The 17,436-nt window shown below is 39.8% G+C and overlaps 1 protein-coding gene across 1 annotated transcript in view; it reads left to right on the forward strand.

Annotated features, from left to right (window-relative positions):
- Positions 1 to 17,436, forward strand: part of LOC114645717 (ras-related and estrogen-regulated growth inhibitor-like) — a 49,070-nt gene that overhangs the window by 13,901 nt on the left and 17,733 nt on the right. The window contains exons 2-3 of the mRNA XM_028793534.2: positions 7,717 to 7,773; positions 11,529 to 11,602. Of these exons, the coding sequence (XP_028649367.1) occupies positions 7,717 to 7,773; positions 11,529 to 11,602 (131 nt within the window). The remainder of the gene's footprint in view (positions 1 to 7,716; positions 7,774 to 11,528; positions 11,603 to 17,436) is intronic.

Consider the following 17,436-nt stretch of genomic DNA (forward strand, 5'->3'; position numbering starts at 1 on the left):
TGATACAGTGGGAAACAAATACAGTTTTTTTTACCTCCTCTTTGCTCGATCAGCTGCTGCTGCTGCTGCTGCCGTGCCTGCATGATCTGCATCTCATGTGGCGCTTCGAACATTTAAAAGCCTGTACAGCAGCTGTCTTTGTCATCTACTCTTTGTCTTTTATTTCCGGCCCCGGGCGTGGTTAAATGTTTTGGCACAACGTCTCATCTCGCGGGACATGAGTTCTTGATATTTTTTACTTTATAATTTACAAACGGAATAAGAATCTAAAAATCTAACAACATCACATTAAAGTTTGATACATTCTGAAAAGAATGATACCAAACATATATCTGTAGGTTTTAAAATAAGCCGAATTTAAAGCGTGACAAACGATATGACATAAAAACGTTGCACAAAATCTTTGCACATTTAGGCTTAGGATTTTATATATAGAGAGAGAGTAGATTAGTAATAGTAGTATTTATTCACTGCTAACATTGTATATTTTTACCTGCTATGGGCTGGTGCCCCGTCCATGAATTGTTCTTCTTACCTACCATGGTCTGGTGCCTTGTCCATGAGTTGTTCCAGCTTTGCACCAGCTGCTTGTTGGGATGGGCTCCAATGTCCCGATGACCCTGTTCTGGCTAAGTGGGTACAGAAAATGGAAAAAAGATATTTCAGTACTATTATTAATATTAAAATGATCACATTGTGCTGTAGACTTGCATTTCTAGCTTTGGCTACCCTTGACTTTGAATTGAGTGGTGACAAATGGATGGATGGTGTTGAAGCAGATTAGGCAGCACAGGCACCCTCAGCCCCAAAGAAGACACTTGGAGTCTCAGGACAGGCAGCAGAATCAAGATATGGCATCCAGCCATAAGTACCTTTTCCTTTTATTGCAATTCTTATCATTTAAGCCACCATTATTCTTCCTCATCTGACTCCTAATGTTCCATATTCCTGCCTCTAATGAATTCCACCAATAATTCTTAGTTGAGGGGATGTCAGACCCCGCTCTGTCTATCTCATCTGTTTGAGAAGGACTATTCTTGCTTGCTACCATTCTTTACAGCCAAAGAGTTCACATTCTGTCTCTAAGCGAGGGGCCCATCCTTTGGCTCTCTATCATGTCTGACCTCTGGATTATGAAGTACAGTATTGGTGGTTTTTAGCTCATACAACCTAATAAAGAATATGTAAACAGGAGCCTTATTAATCCTAGCACTCTTTAATGCTTAGCATAAAACAATACTTACTTTCCCATGTGCTCCCATGTGCTTATAATACTTTTCTAGTACGTGTAAATTACCAATTTTAAGAATACAATTTTCTATAATGGATAGATGCATGAGCTGGACGCATCAGCTTGAGTCCTACAAATTATAGTTTTATTAAACAGCCCTGTCACTCACCGTCATTTTTTAAACAAGTTCAGCCTTTTTTCTTACCGATTGTAATGGCTTTGCAAGTATCTGACACCTCATGTCATTTCTTTATATTTTTAACTAGCTATCCGTCGCGACTTCACCCGCATAGAAGTGAAACAGGACAGTGAGGAAGGCCCAGCACAGCTCCCTACTTCTGACGTCACGCTTCCCCCTTCCCTCGGCCTGCAGTCTCCGTCTCAGATTAGCGTGAATATATATCGCTCCTGCAAGGGCACTGTGATTCTTATGAGAGAAGTCGCAAAATCAACCGGAACTTTCAAGCAAATTCTAAAAAAAAAAACAGATCTAAATCTGTTAAGTAGTTCTGTCGTTCACTAGGTAAGCGGATGTAAGGTACACCCCGAGGCTGACGTGCGAGTGAGGAGGAGGGCCCCACCTGCCTCAGCCCGCTGCATCTCTCTCAGATTCGCACAAATCAATCGGTACAGCAAGCAAACTATGATACTTAGCGTGATGAGAGAGGTCACAAAATCAACTGGAATGTTTAAGTAAATTATAGAAAAAAGGCAGATCAAAATCCATTAAGTAGTTCTCTCGTTCGCTAACTAAGTGGTGGTAAGATACGCCCCGAGGCTGACGTGTGAGTGAGGAGGGCCCTACCTTCGGCCCGCTGCGTCTCTCTCGGATTCGCACAAATAAATCTCTACCACAAGTGAACAATGATACTTAGCGCAATGAGAGAAGTTGCAATATCAACCGGAATGTTCATGTAAATTATAGAAAAAAACCTGATCTAAATCCGTTAAGTAGTTCTCTCGTGAAAAGCAGACAGACAGATGTTGGATTTTATATATATAGAGATGGGTATTGTCGTCTAGGGCTGAATTGCATTAAACTAACGCAAAACACTTCAGAATAAGTCATTGCTATTTAATGTCGTCACAGTGTCTGTAGTTTCAATTTCTTTGAATGTGGGAGTTATGGCAGCACGGTGGTCAGCACTGTTTCCCCCTAATCAGCAGCTCTGGCAGTGTGTGGTTTGGATGTTTTTGGCTTGTCAATGTGGGCTTTTCTCAGCTCCAAAGGTTTCCTGTCATATCCAAAGATGTGTAAATTAGATCGATTGGTGATGCTTGGTGGATCTGACATGTGAGTATAATGGACTGGCATATTGGAGTGTGGAAGTACATTTAAAACTGAAGCCAGGAAACACTTCTTTATGCAGTGTAGCTGCGTTTTCCCAAAATTACCAGCTCTAGAATAAAAAATGCGATTCAACAAATGCCTGACACGCTGAAATGATTCCACAGACAAAGTATCCTCGTTTTTAAAAGTTTTAGTTAAAATTCAAAGTAAAACAGTTCACACAAAAAAGAGAAAATTTAAATAGCAAAAAAACAAAAGAAAGTTCTTATAAGAAAAGTTCTGTTCAAAACTTAAATCTTATTTCATTTCTTTAAGTTTCCTTATTCATTTCAATCATTTCCAAACGTTTCGAAACCATTTCAAAACAGTCAGAGAACTGTAGGCCTGTCCCATTTCTAAGCTGAAAATAGGTCTTTGAAGTTCCTGTGCACTGGGACCCGTTCTAAACAACAACTGACTCAATTCTCAATTATGTAAGAATGTTCCATCTCATATTAACCTTTGTCTATGTCTATGAAAGAAATGTATATTCTATTCAAATTAAGCAAACGCTAATATGAGTTTAACTCAAATCTTTAACTTTCTAAGATTGGCTCTTACATGCAGAGTTATGGGACTATGGAACAAACTGCAGAGACATGATGTCGAAGTGGAACTCCTGACAACCTTTAAGTAGAATCTGAATGAGCTATTGGGGACAGCTTGGCTATTAGCTAAATAAACAGGCTTGATGGACTGAATGGTCTCCTCTCATCTCATTCTTTTGTTCTTATAGGCCCTGTAACATATTTCATAGTCAGCAATACCACAAAGTGCTTAACAGGATTCATCAGTACCACTTACACCTGCCAATACATCCATCAATCCATATCACAGCTAGCCCAACTCTCCCATTTCCTTTGAAAGATTATGTTGGATGAATGTTGAGAGGTAATCAATCATCTGAACCTACTTAATCCAGTTTACAGATGTGGGGGCCACACACACCGGACCAGTTTGAAGATACAAATCCCCCCATGTGTGCACGTCTTAGTGGTATGGGAGGAAGTGATGAGTATGCAGAGAGAGATACGGTGCCTTGTGGAAGTAATTGCCCCCATAGGTGTTTGTCCTGTTTTGCTGCTTTACAACCTGGAATTAAAATGTTTTTTTTGGTGGTGGTTAGCATCATTTAATGTATACAACACACCTACCGCTTTGAAGGTGCAAATTATTTTTCATTGGGACATAAACAATAATTTAGATGAAGAACAGAAATCCTGAGTGTGTATAGGTATTCACCAAACAGTCAGTACTTTGTAGAGCCCCCTTATGCTGTATTGACCCCCTTCTTTTGACACCCACTGCACGCCCAATCTACCTGGAAAGGGGTCTCTCTCTGAACTGCCTTTCCCAAGGTTTCTTCCATTTTTCCCTACTAGGTTTTTTTTGGGAGTTTTTCCTTGTCTTCTTAGAGAGTCAAGGCTGGGGGGCTGTCAAGAGGCAGGGCCTGTTAAAGCCCATTGCGGCACTTCCTGTGTGATTTTGGGCTATACAAAAATAAACTGTATTGTATTGTATTGTATTATTCCAGCTGCAAGTCTCTTGTTGAATGTCTCTATTAGCTTAGTACATCTGGCCACAGGGATTTTAGTCCACTGGTGTAAAGCAATCTTCAAGTCATGCCAAAGATTTTCCATTGGACTGAGGTCATCCCAAGACATTTTAACGTTACCCTTTAAACCACTCCAGTGTAGCTCTAGCAGTATGTTTAGGGTCAACCATTGTCCTGCTGGAAGGTGAACCTTCATCCCAGTCTCAAATTTCTAGCAGACTCAAACAGGTCTTCCTCAAGAAATGCCCTGTATTTAGTGCCAGCCATCTTTCCTTCAATCCTAACCTGTTTTTCTGTCCCCACAGCATGATGCTGCCACCATCATGCTTCCCATTGGGAATGATATTCTTGGGGTGATGGGAAGTGTTGAGTTTGCTTCACTCATGGTGTTTCTCATGATGGCCAAAAAGTTCAATTTTAGTTTCATCTGACAAGAGATATTTCTTCCATGTTTTTGAAGAGTCCACCTCATGCTGTTCGGCAAACTCCAAATTTGTTTTCTTATTTTTTTTTCTTTAAGCAAAGACTTTTTTCTGACCACTCTGTCATGAAGTCCCTCTCTGTACAGTGTACGGCTTAAAGTGGTGCTATGGATAGGTACTCTCTGCTGTCGATCTTTGCAGCTCCTTCAGGGTTATCCTTGGTGTCTTTGTTGAATCTCTGATTAATGCCCTCCTCGCCTGTTCTGTGAGTTTTGGTGGGCAGCCTTCTCTTTTCAGTTTGTAGTGGTGCCATATTCTTTCCATTTTGTTATAATGGATTTAAAGGTGCTCCCTGGCATATTCAAAGTTTAGGATATATTTTCATAACCGAAACTCTGATCTGAACTTCTCCACAACTTTGGCTCTGACCTGTTTGGTTTTCTCCTTGGTCTTCATGTTGCTTGATTAGTGGTGTTGCTGTGTAAGGGGGCTTTCCAGAACAGGTCTATTTATACAAACATCATGTGACAGATCATGTGCACACAGGTGGACCCTATTCAACTAATTATGTGACTTCTGGAGTTAGCTGGTCAGACCAGATCTTATTCAGGGGTTTCATAGCAAAGGAGATGAATACATATGCCCACATAACTTTCAAGTTTTTACTTGTTATATATATATATATATATATATACCGCTCAAAAAATTAAAGGAACACTTTTTAATCTGAGTATAGTATCAAGTCAGTGAAACTTCTGGGCTATTGATCTGGTCAGTTAAGTAGCAGAGGGGGTAGTTAATCAGTTTTAGCTGCTTTGGTGTTAATGAAATTAACAACAGGAGCAATAGAGGGGCAACAATGAGATGACCCCCAAAACAGGAATGGTTTAACAGGTGGAGAGAGGCCATTGATATTTTTCCCTGCTCATCTGTTTTCAGACTAGTTTTGCATTTGGCTACGGTCAGTGTCACTACTGGCATCATGAGGCAATACCTAGACCCTACAGAGCTGTCACAGGTAGTCCAACTTCTCCAGGATGGCAGGCACATCAATACGTGCCATTGCCAGAAGGTTTGCTGTGTCTCCCAGCACAGTCTCCAAGGCATGGAGGAGATTCCAGGAGACAGGCAGTTACTCTAGGAGAGCTGGACAGGGCCCCTCAAAGAAGGTCCTTAACCCATCAGCAGGACCCACCAGTATCTGCTCCTTTGGGTAAGGAGGAACAGGATGAGCACTACCAGAGCCTACAAAATGACCTCCAGCAGGCAGGCCACTGGTGTGAATGTCTCTGACCAAACAATCAGAAACAGACTTCATGAGGGGGGCCTGAGGGCCCGACGTCCTCTAGTGGGCCCTGTGCTCACTGCCTGGCACCATGGAACTCGATTGGCATTTTCCATAGAATACCAGAATTGGCAGGTCTGCCACTAGCAGCGTGTGCTTTTCACAGATGAGAGCAAGTTCACTCTGAGCACATGTGAGAGATGTAAAAGAGTCTGGAGATGCATCGTTCAGCATGACCGGTTTGGTGGTGGATCAGGGATGGTCTGGGGAGGCACATCCATGGAGGGACGCACAGACCTCTACAGACTAGACAGCGGCACTGCCATTAGGTATTGGGATGAAATCCTTGGACCAATTGTCAGACCCCATGCTGCTGCAGTGGGTCCTGGGTTCCTCCTGGTACACGACAATGCCCGGCCTCGTGTGTGCAGGCAGTTCCTAGAGGATGAAGGAATTGATACCATTGACTGGCCCCCATGCCCGCTTGACCTAAATCCAATAGAACACCTCTGGGTGTGACATTATCTTTCGGTCCATCCGATGCAGCCAGGTTGAACCTCAGACTGTCTTGGAGCTCAGTGATGCCCTGGTCCAGATCTGGGAGGAGATCTCCCAGGACACCATCCGTCGTCTCATTAGGACGTTGTCAGGCAGGCATACTAGCACATGGGGACCGTACAAACTACTGAGTACGATTTGGAGCTGCTGCAATGAAATTTCAGCAAAATGGACGAGCCTGCCTGCCGCATTATTTTTTCACTTTGATTTTCGGGGTGTCTTTGAATTCAGTCCTCTGTAGGTTGATAATTGTCATTTCCATCAAACGATGTGCCATCCTTTCGTTCCTAACACATTACCATATCAGTCCATATCAGTAGAGATAGCCAGCAGGATTTTTTTCCCATTGAGATCTGATGCGTTTTCAAAGTGTTCCTTTAATTTATTTGCGCAGTTTATATTATATATATATATATATATATATATATATATATATATATATATATATATACATATATATATATATATACATAGTATATTTACCTATATATATGGAAATTTTATTTTTATTCCAATTCAACAATTTGGACTATATTGTTAAATCCATTACGTAAATTTCAAATTTGTAATGAGCCAAAGCAGGGCAGACTCTGAGGAGATTAATACTTTGGTAAGGCACTGTAATTGCTCAGGGACGGTGTGACTCTAGAGTTGTGAGACAGCACATGCAGCATTTTTACATTCATTCATTTATTTATTAAAGTTCCAAACATTTTTCCAAGCCAGTATGCATTAGGCCATGGGAATTGCACATATCCACAATGAAATCGGTTGTCTTCATGCATCTCTCATATAGCATTTTACAAATGAGTCTATAATGCAATTCAGATGGATTCAAATCCCAGGCAGGTCAGTGTCGTACTAGTTTGGGTTTTCATAGAGTTCTTTGGCTTTTCTTCCCAAATCTCAAGAAGGTACATGTTAAGTATATTCAAGACCCCAAATGGAAAGAAGTGAAATATAGAGATTAGAGTAATATAAATGTGTCTAAAATTATATTTTGCCTGGACAAGGGGAGCCAGAGCCAAGAAGGATGAAAAACCTGAAATCCTTGAGTGGAGAGGGTTGGCTGACCATTTCCCCTTTTCTTTACTATACAGAAGATGCTTAATGTTGTATTTAAATTTTGTTCTCTCTTTCTTGTTAACTTCCTAATCTCTTAGATGTTGAGTAATGTGTGTAAGTACATTGATTTTACAAGTCAGCAAAAATGTATGAATGTGAGGGTTGACAGAGGCTCCTGTGTTGAGTGGCCACCAGTAGTAAATGTATTCTTCAGTGACCCTACTTGAACTGTTTTGTAATAGCCACCTCTTCATTTTTTTTATTTTGCAGCAATGACAGTGCGATTCATCACCAAGAGGTTCATTGGAGAGTACGATCCAACTTTAGGTAGGTGTTGACAAGGAAAACAAGTAAGACAACTTACAGTATGCCTGGCGTACGACTCGGGTGCCTGAGGTGAATGTTGGCGCATTTCACATTTCACTTTTTTATTTACTTCATTCAACAGTCAGTTATTACATTTTTGTTTATTAAATAGTTTTGTAACAATGAGTCATATTCAAAGGTAATAGCGATCATACATTAGAATGCAATTCAGTTGTGTTTGTAGACACCATTAAATATGTGCTTTCAACAGCACTTTACAATGGAGTTAAAAACGGAGCACAAAGAGGCTTGTGGTGGCTCAATGCTTTCATAAACAATGGACAGCAACTCAAGTGACGTGAAAATGGCCTCGGCTGATGTGTGGTAGTAGTGGAGGGTCTGGGACTGATTAGTGTTCAGTATACTTAAAAGCAACATATTAGAAAGTACACCTAACTGAGTAATATACAGTAATTAACAAATGAAAAATAACTACTAATACAAAATGACTAATACTAGCATAAAATCACTGAGGGCTGAAGATCACAAAATATTTGAATTTTATTTTCCACCTTGAATTCTGTTACATTTGACATATTCAGGCAGTGGATGTCACTGAAAAACGTCAACATACAAATTTAAAAAATCTTAAACTGCCACATCTCCATCAATTGTTATCACCTTATCTTATCTTTTATACACCGTCTCAAAATAATAACACTGGTATATGGAAATACATATGTGACGAAATACAGGAATGTGGCTCTCTGAACAAGCCACTTGTGACCATTTGGGCAACTGACTGATGTGAAAGGCACTATAGATAGATAGATAGACAGATAGATAGATAGATACTACTGTATATAATAGATAGATAGATCTGTACGCTGGAATATGCAAATGCATACTGTATGTGCAATTTGTTAAAATTATATAAATAAGTAAGAACGTGGGAAAGAGAATTGTAAAAGGAGACAATTATCTTACATTTTTATTCAGTCTGAAGATACACAGAAGCACAAGGGTCTCTTTTTAGTTTTGATAAACTGTAACACATTCTTGCATGTTATACCACTAAGTAACCAGCACGACACGCACTGTAACTGTAAATGCAGTTCCATTTTTAAATCCATCATTTATTTACATCAGTTAGGGTAGCTACATCTTTCATGTGTAATTAATTAATCAATTAATTAATTAATTAAAAAAAAACTCATGAAGCAATGAAGGGAACAGTTAAAAACTCCAGGCCCTAAATAACAGTAATATGTTATTTTGTATCAAAAAAGAGTTATTTTCAAAATATGTTCAAAAAAAGCAATGCGAGAATAAAAGCAAAAATGAGGTCAGAAAGGTATGTCTTAAAAGACAAACTAAACAGTGCAAAAGCAGTCAACAAGCTCAAATCTTTATCCTCAAATTGTTGTCTGTTAAACACAAGTTAAGTTGTAGTAGATGATGTATAGAGGGAGGTCAGCCATTAGTGGTCTTGTAAACTGTCTTCGGGGCTATAGCACTAATTATAAGCATATTCTTGAGTAACACACAGAGGATAATGGTGTCTGAAATAAGAGTGAAAAACCAGAGTGTCATCACAGGACAGAATATTTTGAAAATAGGAAGGCCTAAGCGATGGTTTATGGATGTGGTGAGAGAGGACATGGTGATGGGTGTAACAGAACAATGCAGAAGACAGAAAGATATGGAAGATGATCCGCTGTGGCAACCCCTAACAGGAGCAGCCAAAAGAAGAAGAAGATCACATCATAAGCTTTCCATTAAGACCAAGATTAGAGTTATAGCCTGACAGGTAGACAGACCTTAACATTTTATATACAGTCATATGAAAAAGTTTGGAAACCCCTCTTAATTCTTTGGATTTTTGTTTATCATTGGCTGAGCTTTCAAAGTAGCAACTTCCTTTTAATATATGACATGCCTTTTAGAAACAGTAGTATTTCAGCAGTGACATTAAGTTTATTGAATTAACAGAAAATATGCAATATGCATCGTAACAAAATTAGACAGGTGCATAACTTTGGGCACCCTAACAGAGATATGACATCAATACTTAGTTGAGCCTCCTTTTGTAAATCTAACAGCCTCTAGACACCTTCTGTAGCCTTTGATGATTGTCTGGATTCTGGATGGAGGTATTTCTGACCATTCTTCCATACAAAATCTCTCCAGTTCAGTTCAATTTGATGGCTGCTGAGCATAGACAGCCTGCTTCAAATCATCCCATAGATTTTCGATGATACTCAAGTCAGGGGACTGTGATGGCCATTCCAGAACATTGTACTTCTCCCTCTGCAGGAATGCCTTTGTAGATTTCAAACTGTGTTTTGGGTCATTGTCTTGTTGGAATATCCAACCCCTGCGGAACTTCAACTTTGTGACTGATGCTTGAACATTATCCTGAAGAATTTGTTGATATTGGGTTGAATTCATCTGACCCTCGACTTTAACAAGGACCCCAGTCCCTGAACTAGCCACACAGCCCCACAGCATGATGGAACCTCCACCAAATTTGACAGCAGGTAGCAGGTGTTTTTCTTGGAATGCGGTATTCTTCTTCTGCGATGCAAAGTGCTTTTTGTTCTGACCAAATAACTCAATTTTTGTCTCATCAGTCCAAAGCACTTTGTTCCAAAATGAATCTGGCTTGTCTAAATGAGCATTTGCATACAACAAGCGACTCTGTTTGTGGCGTGAGTGCAGAAAGGGCTTCTTTCTCATCACCCTGCCATACAGATGTTCTTTGTGCATATTGCGCTGAATTGTAGAACGATGTACAGATACACCATCTGCAGCAAGATGTTCTTGCAGGTCTTTGGAGATGATCTGTGGGTTGTCTGTAACCATTTTCACAATCCTGCTCATATGCCACTCCTGTATTTTTCTTGGCCTGCCAGACCTGTTGGGTTTAACAGCAACTGTGCCTGTGGCCTTTCATTTCCTGATTCCATTCCTTACAGTTGAAACTAACAGTCTGAACCTCTGAGATAGCTTTTTGTAGCCTTCCCATAAACCATGAGACTGAACAATCTTTGTTTTCAGATCTTTTGAGAGTTGCTTTGAGGATCCCATGCTGTCACTCTTCAGAGGAGAGTCAAAGAGAAGCACAACTTGCAATTGACCACCTTAAATACCTTTATATCTCATGATTGGACACACCTCTGCGGTGGGTTGGCACCCTGCCCAGGATTGTTTCCTGCCTTGTGCCCTGTGTTGGCTGGGATTGGCTCCAGCAGACCCCCGTGACCCTGTGTTCGGATTCAGCGGGTTGGAAAATGGATGGATGGATGGATGGACACACCTGTCTATGAAGTTCAAGGCTTAATGAGCTAATCCAACCAATTTGGTGTTGTAAGTAATCAGCATTGAGCAGTGACATGCATTCAAATCAGCAAAATTACAAGGGGACCCACATTTATGCACAGCCAGTTTTTCACATTTGATTTAATTTCATACAACTAAATACTGCTTCACTAAAAATCTTTGTTCGGAAAACACCCCAATACTCAGATGTTACTAGGAAATGAAAGACATACCACTGTTATCTTTTTTGTTGAAAGGAGAGTCAATTATTATGCAGGCTGAAAGGGGTTCCCAAACTTTTTCATATGACTGTACAAAGATAAGCAAAAGAAACACAAGCCAGAGATGAAACCCTAGCTGTATCATACCAAATAAGACTCCTACACCCTATAAGCATTATGTTTCACATTTTTAGAGTAATGAAATAATTTAACAATCCTTTTTTTTATTTTCAGAGACAATATACCGACATGAAACTTCAATAAGTGGAGACGTCGTTCACTTTGAAATTTTAGACACAGCTGGCCAGGTGAGCATTGATTTCAAAAATTCAGTTTTCACCATCTAAGCGTTTAACATCGAGTTATGTCATATTTGATACAGCATCTCCAATAGTGAATATCATTATCTAGCACTTTACGTTAATGGTGTTTCTGATGGTGTTAACTTTCTGTTGTTCCTGGAACTGCTTCATCGTTCTCACTCCATAACAAATCAACTTTATAGTCAGCCTCTAACGTCACAAAGCTGGAACTGCTTCAAAAGTCAGGCAACATCCCATGTGTGGAAAAAAAAAATTGGTGACTGGTCACAAAACTGCATACAAAATGTTCCGACGCTGGAGGTAAAAACAATTGTCATTGTTTAAATTCTTAAGGTAAGTGGAATTTTTAAAAGTGTTATTATAGGATGTGAAATTGTCCATCTTTGTACACACAGTCCCTGCTTTATGATGACAGAGGCTGGCTGATTGTTCAGACCTGATTATTGGAAAGTGTCCTGGAATGAAACCTACTTTACAGCATAGTGATGGCAGTGGTCTGGATCACGCCAGTATGGTCTTAGGTTTCAGTTCTTAGGCACTTTTTAATCCTTTATGTTCATTCACCACTGTGTGAAAAGATCAGACTCGACACACTTAAAAAGGTTTGGGGCAGCCACCCGTATAATTTCCCTGGCTGCAATGGGTTTTGAAGTCACGACGTTGATGGAGTCTAAAACAAGACTGAAGACTGGTGGAAAAATGGCGGCTTTAAATTCCATAGCCGGAAGTGACGTAGGGGAACCAGAAGTGATGGATTTAGGACATCGTAACCGGAAGTGATGTCTTCAGGATTGATTCAGACAGGTTTTCCTGTTTTTGGTCTGCAGAGGCAACAGAAGAAGGTTTATCGCACTCTGCCACCCCCTGGCCTGGCATGGAATTACCTTCACTCGGTCCATACAGCTCCCTCCTATTCGCACGTGTGTGACAGCTGCTAAACTGATTTTCATGCATATGTGCATGTGATACATTAAGTCACATCTGTACCATTCAGTGCTTTCCTGGGAAAGGTTCACTTTATAGATGGTGGATTATACATTCTGAAAGGTGAAGTGTTGGTGTAGAAGCCAGAAGTGTTTCCTCAGCATTCCTAGTTAGGTCTTCCCTTATGTTCCTAGTTTTCATGTTCTCTTTATTTGCATTTTCTCCTCCAGTTAAGAGACATATGTCATATTCAGGACATTCTTACAGTCACTTGCAGTTGACATTTTTCCATAGTTGGGTTCTCTTCGTCCAGTGAAGGGACGTATGTTAACTTCTGCACATTCTTATGGTCACTTCTATGCTAAATGTGATTTTGTTTTATACTTGGGTTCTTGCAGATGTCATTTTATGTGCCATTTGGGTATAAAGATCGTTGTGCAATATGATGTTTGCTACCGTATTTGGGAGGTGTGCATCTGTTAACGTTGGTCACTTACAGTATGTGTGAAATGGCTTTGCCAACTCAAATTGTTTGGCTTTTAGGAATTTCAAGAAATCTGCGTTGGCTCGTGGTTTATGCCAGTTTACTTTTGACCCAGCTTGCCAAGGAGATTCTTCTTTATTGATGTCGAACTGTCTTATCATTCATGTTTTGGTTTCACGTCTTCTGTAAACAAGTATTACTTTATGGATCTTTGCTACTCACAACAAGCTGTCAAGTGGTGACTCTAAGGCAGCCTTTTGTGAATGACTTGTGGGTGTCAGTGTGAGGAAGTCATTATAAAGAAACTACTTCACACTTCTCTCTTGCACTTAATGCCATGCTTCACTAGTAAGGACAAGGGTATAAAAATCCAGAAGAAGCCCAACACTAGTTGTGTGGATTAGCTGCTGTATTTGACAGCTAAACACAAGTAATGTAAGGCCATCTGCAAGGAACCCAGACAATTCTCATGTAAGCCATCTGCTAAGTGTAGGGGTATGCAATGCCAGCAGTGAAGAACCCACTCAAGTCTCAGCCTGGCACGGGGTAAATAAGGGTAGCTGTGAACAATTCACAACATCATGCATGTGGACTGTCTGCAGTAGCTAAATGTAGGAGTGTAAAAGGTCGGCAGTGCAAAACCCCAACAACACTCCTATGGACGAACTGCTCTGTTTAGGAACCAAGTTTATAAGGGCAGCTGTGAACAAAACCCAACCACCATCATGTAAGATATCTGCAACTTTTAAATACGCAAGTTAACTTTTTCCAGTGGAAACCTCAACAAAGACTCATGTGGGTCGCTTGGTATGCTTAACAGCTAAATGTGGAGGCAACAAGGCTTGCTATTGTCATGGTTTGCTGGGGGTAACATCAAGTCAAGTGAAGGTCCCTAAAGTCTTCCTGTCTATTGCACTACTTGGTCACTTATTCCATGTGTCTAATTGTCTCTAATGTTTGTGTGTAACAGTATGTGACTAGCAGAGGCATCACAGATAGTATCTAATAGCAAGTGTTGCTATTTTTTTTCTGATTGATGTTTTGATTTGCATTTTTCTTCAATTTTTTGCCTTCCCTGTCAAGTCTGTTAAATACATGTAGTATTTTAATCATTCATCCATCCATCCATCCATCCATCCATTCTCTTCCGCTTATCCGAGATCAGGTTGCGGGGGCAGCAGCTTGAGCAGAGATGCCCAGACTTCCTTCTCCCCAGCCACTTCTTCTAGCTCTTCCAGGGGAATCCTGAGGTGTTCCCAGGCCAGCCGAGAGACATAGTCCCTCCAGCGTGTCCTGGGTCTTCCCCGCGGCCTCCTTCCAGTTAGACATGCCCAGAACACCTCACCAGGGAGGCATCCAGGAGGCATCCTGATCAGATGCCTGAGCCACCTCATCTGACACCTCTCGATGCAGAGGAGCAGCGGCTCTACTCTGAGCCCCTCCCGGATGACTGAGCTTCTCACCCTATCTTTAAGGGAGAGCCCAGACACCCTGCGGAGGAAACTCATTTCAGCCGCTTGTATTCGTGATCTCGTTCTTTCGGTCACTACCCACAGCTCATGACCATAGGTGAGGGTAGGAACGTAGATCGACTGGTAAATTGAATTTTTAAAATAAATTTTTAACCCAAGGATTAATTGATTTTGCCATTTGTATTTGTCTAGAAACACTGTTGAAAAAGTTTTACCATTTATTTTGCAGTGCCATTTTCTTTTGCTATGGGCACCACCATTTTGGAGTAACAATGTTTGGCTGTGGCCATGGCAATCTTACCCAGAACCACCAGGGAATATGCAGCGACAGCGGCAAAATAAATGACAATTCCAGGGTATCCATATTAGAATGAAAATAGTGTTGGTGTGTGATTCTTTGCGACTACATTTTTCTTAGTTAATGATTTTTTCTTGTTTTGGTGTTAAGGTCTTTAATTTTAAATATGAGGGGAAGTCAAGCTAAAGTTAGAAAATGAGATGTATTAGAATTCCAAAACCTTCACTCAAGCTCCATATGTGCAAAGCATACAATTATTCAACTCAAAATTATATATCGAGCACATCTGTCTCATTTAAAATTGTCCAAAATGTGTCCCGGGCAAGATACAACCTGTGAACGTTGCGCTCGAGCTCCAGCCTCACTGGGTCACATGTTCTGGGCCTGCACCAAATTAGCATCATTCTGGACTAAAATCTTTAAATGCCTTTCAGACAGCCTTGGTGTCCCAATCCCTCCTAATCCACTGACAGCTGTGTTTGGTGGGCTCACAGAGGGGCTTAAAGTTGAGAAGAACAAACAAACTGTAATGGCCTTTACTACACTATTGGCACTTATCTTGCTAAACTGGAAGAATCCTAACTCTCCTCTTTTAAGTCAGTGGGTAACTGATGTTATATATCATTTGAAACTGGAAAAAAATCTAATTCTCACTGTGGATCTGTGCAGAAATTTTACAAAACCTGGCAGGATCTAATCAATAACATTCTAGAATAAACTTTCAAAGCACTGATGAAGCAGATTCTCTCACCATTTCTTTTTCTTCTCCATTCATCTTTATTTACTTATTAATTAATCTATTTACTTATTTTTACTAGCTTTAAGTTTTACTCTGCTGGCCATGCTCTCTTTCTCAGAAGTGGGGGTTGATTTTTTTTCAATCCTATTTTTTGTAAAAATTGATCTATTTGTATAGGATGTTGTGTGATTACAATAAAATCAATAAAATTGTAAAAAAAAAGAATCCCAAAACCTTTTATTCTGCTAGAATCCTGGCACTTCTAGGCAGGTGGCTCAAGTACATTAAAAAGGGTGGAGACGACATTGAGAAATGACCTGATCACTTTTGTTAAGGTCCGTTCCATTTTCTAATAAATCCCAGTTTTTAACTGTAGTTTGATTCCCCCTCAAAACGTTTTGAAATGGACAACAGATCGGTTAGATTTTTGATAACAATTTCGGCTTAACCTTTTTATGACGTTTCATCTTCTGATCCTATTCATTAAAAATTCTCACTGCCCTTTTTAAATCAATACAAAGGTTTTGCTTCTTTCCCCTTTTGCTATGGGGAGGACAGGACCCCCAGTCATGCAGAAATGCAGCTAATTCTATTGAAGAATTTTGTAGACTAACAATAAATTTATTTTCTGTGTCCCCCTTTCTCTTTTCTCATAAATTTTACTTTGAAAGTTTGTTTGGTTTGGTTTGCTTTGTTCTTGAATTTTGGCTTTTTTGTGTAGCTTATCTTTTAAGGTTTGTTTTGATCTTTTTATCTCTTTTGGCCTCTCATTACAGTACTCTTGGTAGTTTGGCATTTTTCATGTTATGTGGCTTTTTCATTGCTTGGTCATTTCTTTTGATGGGATTTTTGCATGTTGTATTGCTTGGCCTTTCTTGTAGTTTGTACTGCAATACTGTAATATTGCTGGACTTTAACTCATTATTGTATTTCTCATTGTTTTAGCCTTTGTAACTCTTGACATGTTTTACATTGTACTAGTTTTCATTCTTGGCTCTTTTATATTGTTTGATCTTTTGCATGAATTGTGTTGTTACTTTTTGACCTATTGCTATGATTCTCTGTTATGATTCGAACTTCTTAAAATTTTACATGAGTTAGAATACTCATCTTAGAGTTGTTTTGGGGGCTTTAACACCTAAGGAATCAAATTCTGCAACCAGAATTTTGTCAAGTGCTTTGGTGTAGAAGTTTAATATTTTTTTTTACAATCTTTTCCAACACCATTTTATTTTGTGGATGGTATCGCTCTTTTGTGGGTGTTGCATTATTAGATTCCATGGGGATTTCCTATGATTCACCTGGCTCACAGCATTTGTGACATCATCTGTGTGACAATATAACGATTACTCTAAAATAGCCAGGATTGGATCAAACTTAGCATACTTCTTACTTTGAACTTTGATTGCTGGTATTTTGAAACTAGCTCTACCTATTGACTTCAATTTTTGGGTTACTATTTGGCTCTGATGTTCTGTCTTTTTGACTTTCTCTTTATCCTCACTCTATAATTATTTGGACTATGTGCTCTTTTTACAGTCAGTACAACTATTTTGAATGATTTTTTAATGAATTGATTTTTCAAACAAAGAGCCATCAAACAGATGAATCTATTATCTCATCATGTTTTGCCACTCACAGTTCTGTGTTCAGTTAGACAAATTGAAATCATAATAGCAAGAAAGCAAATATTATTTACTAGCTGTGTAAGCCCATGCTGTAAAAAGCCTGGGGTCCTAGAAACTATTGAAATAGTCAGGTGTCAGGTAATTGAGAGGAACTACTCAGGGCATCTCTCTTCTAGGAGGTTTTGTTTTGCCGACGTGTTTGCCTCGCTTGTGTATTAGCGGCTGGAGGAAATGTACAAGGGATACCGTTTTGCCGAGGTTAGCGACTTTGTCT

This window comes from Erpetoichthys calabaricus, chromosome 2 (genome assembly GCF_900747795.2).
Source record: "Erpetoichthys calabaricus chromosome 2, fErpCal1.3, whole genome shotgun sequence".
In the NCBI taxonomy this organism is placed as follows: domain Eukaryota; kingdom Metazoa; phylum Chordata; class Cladistia; order Polypteriformes; family Polypteridae; genus Erpetoichthys; species Erpetoichthys calabaricus.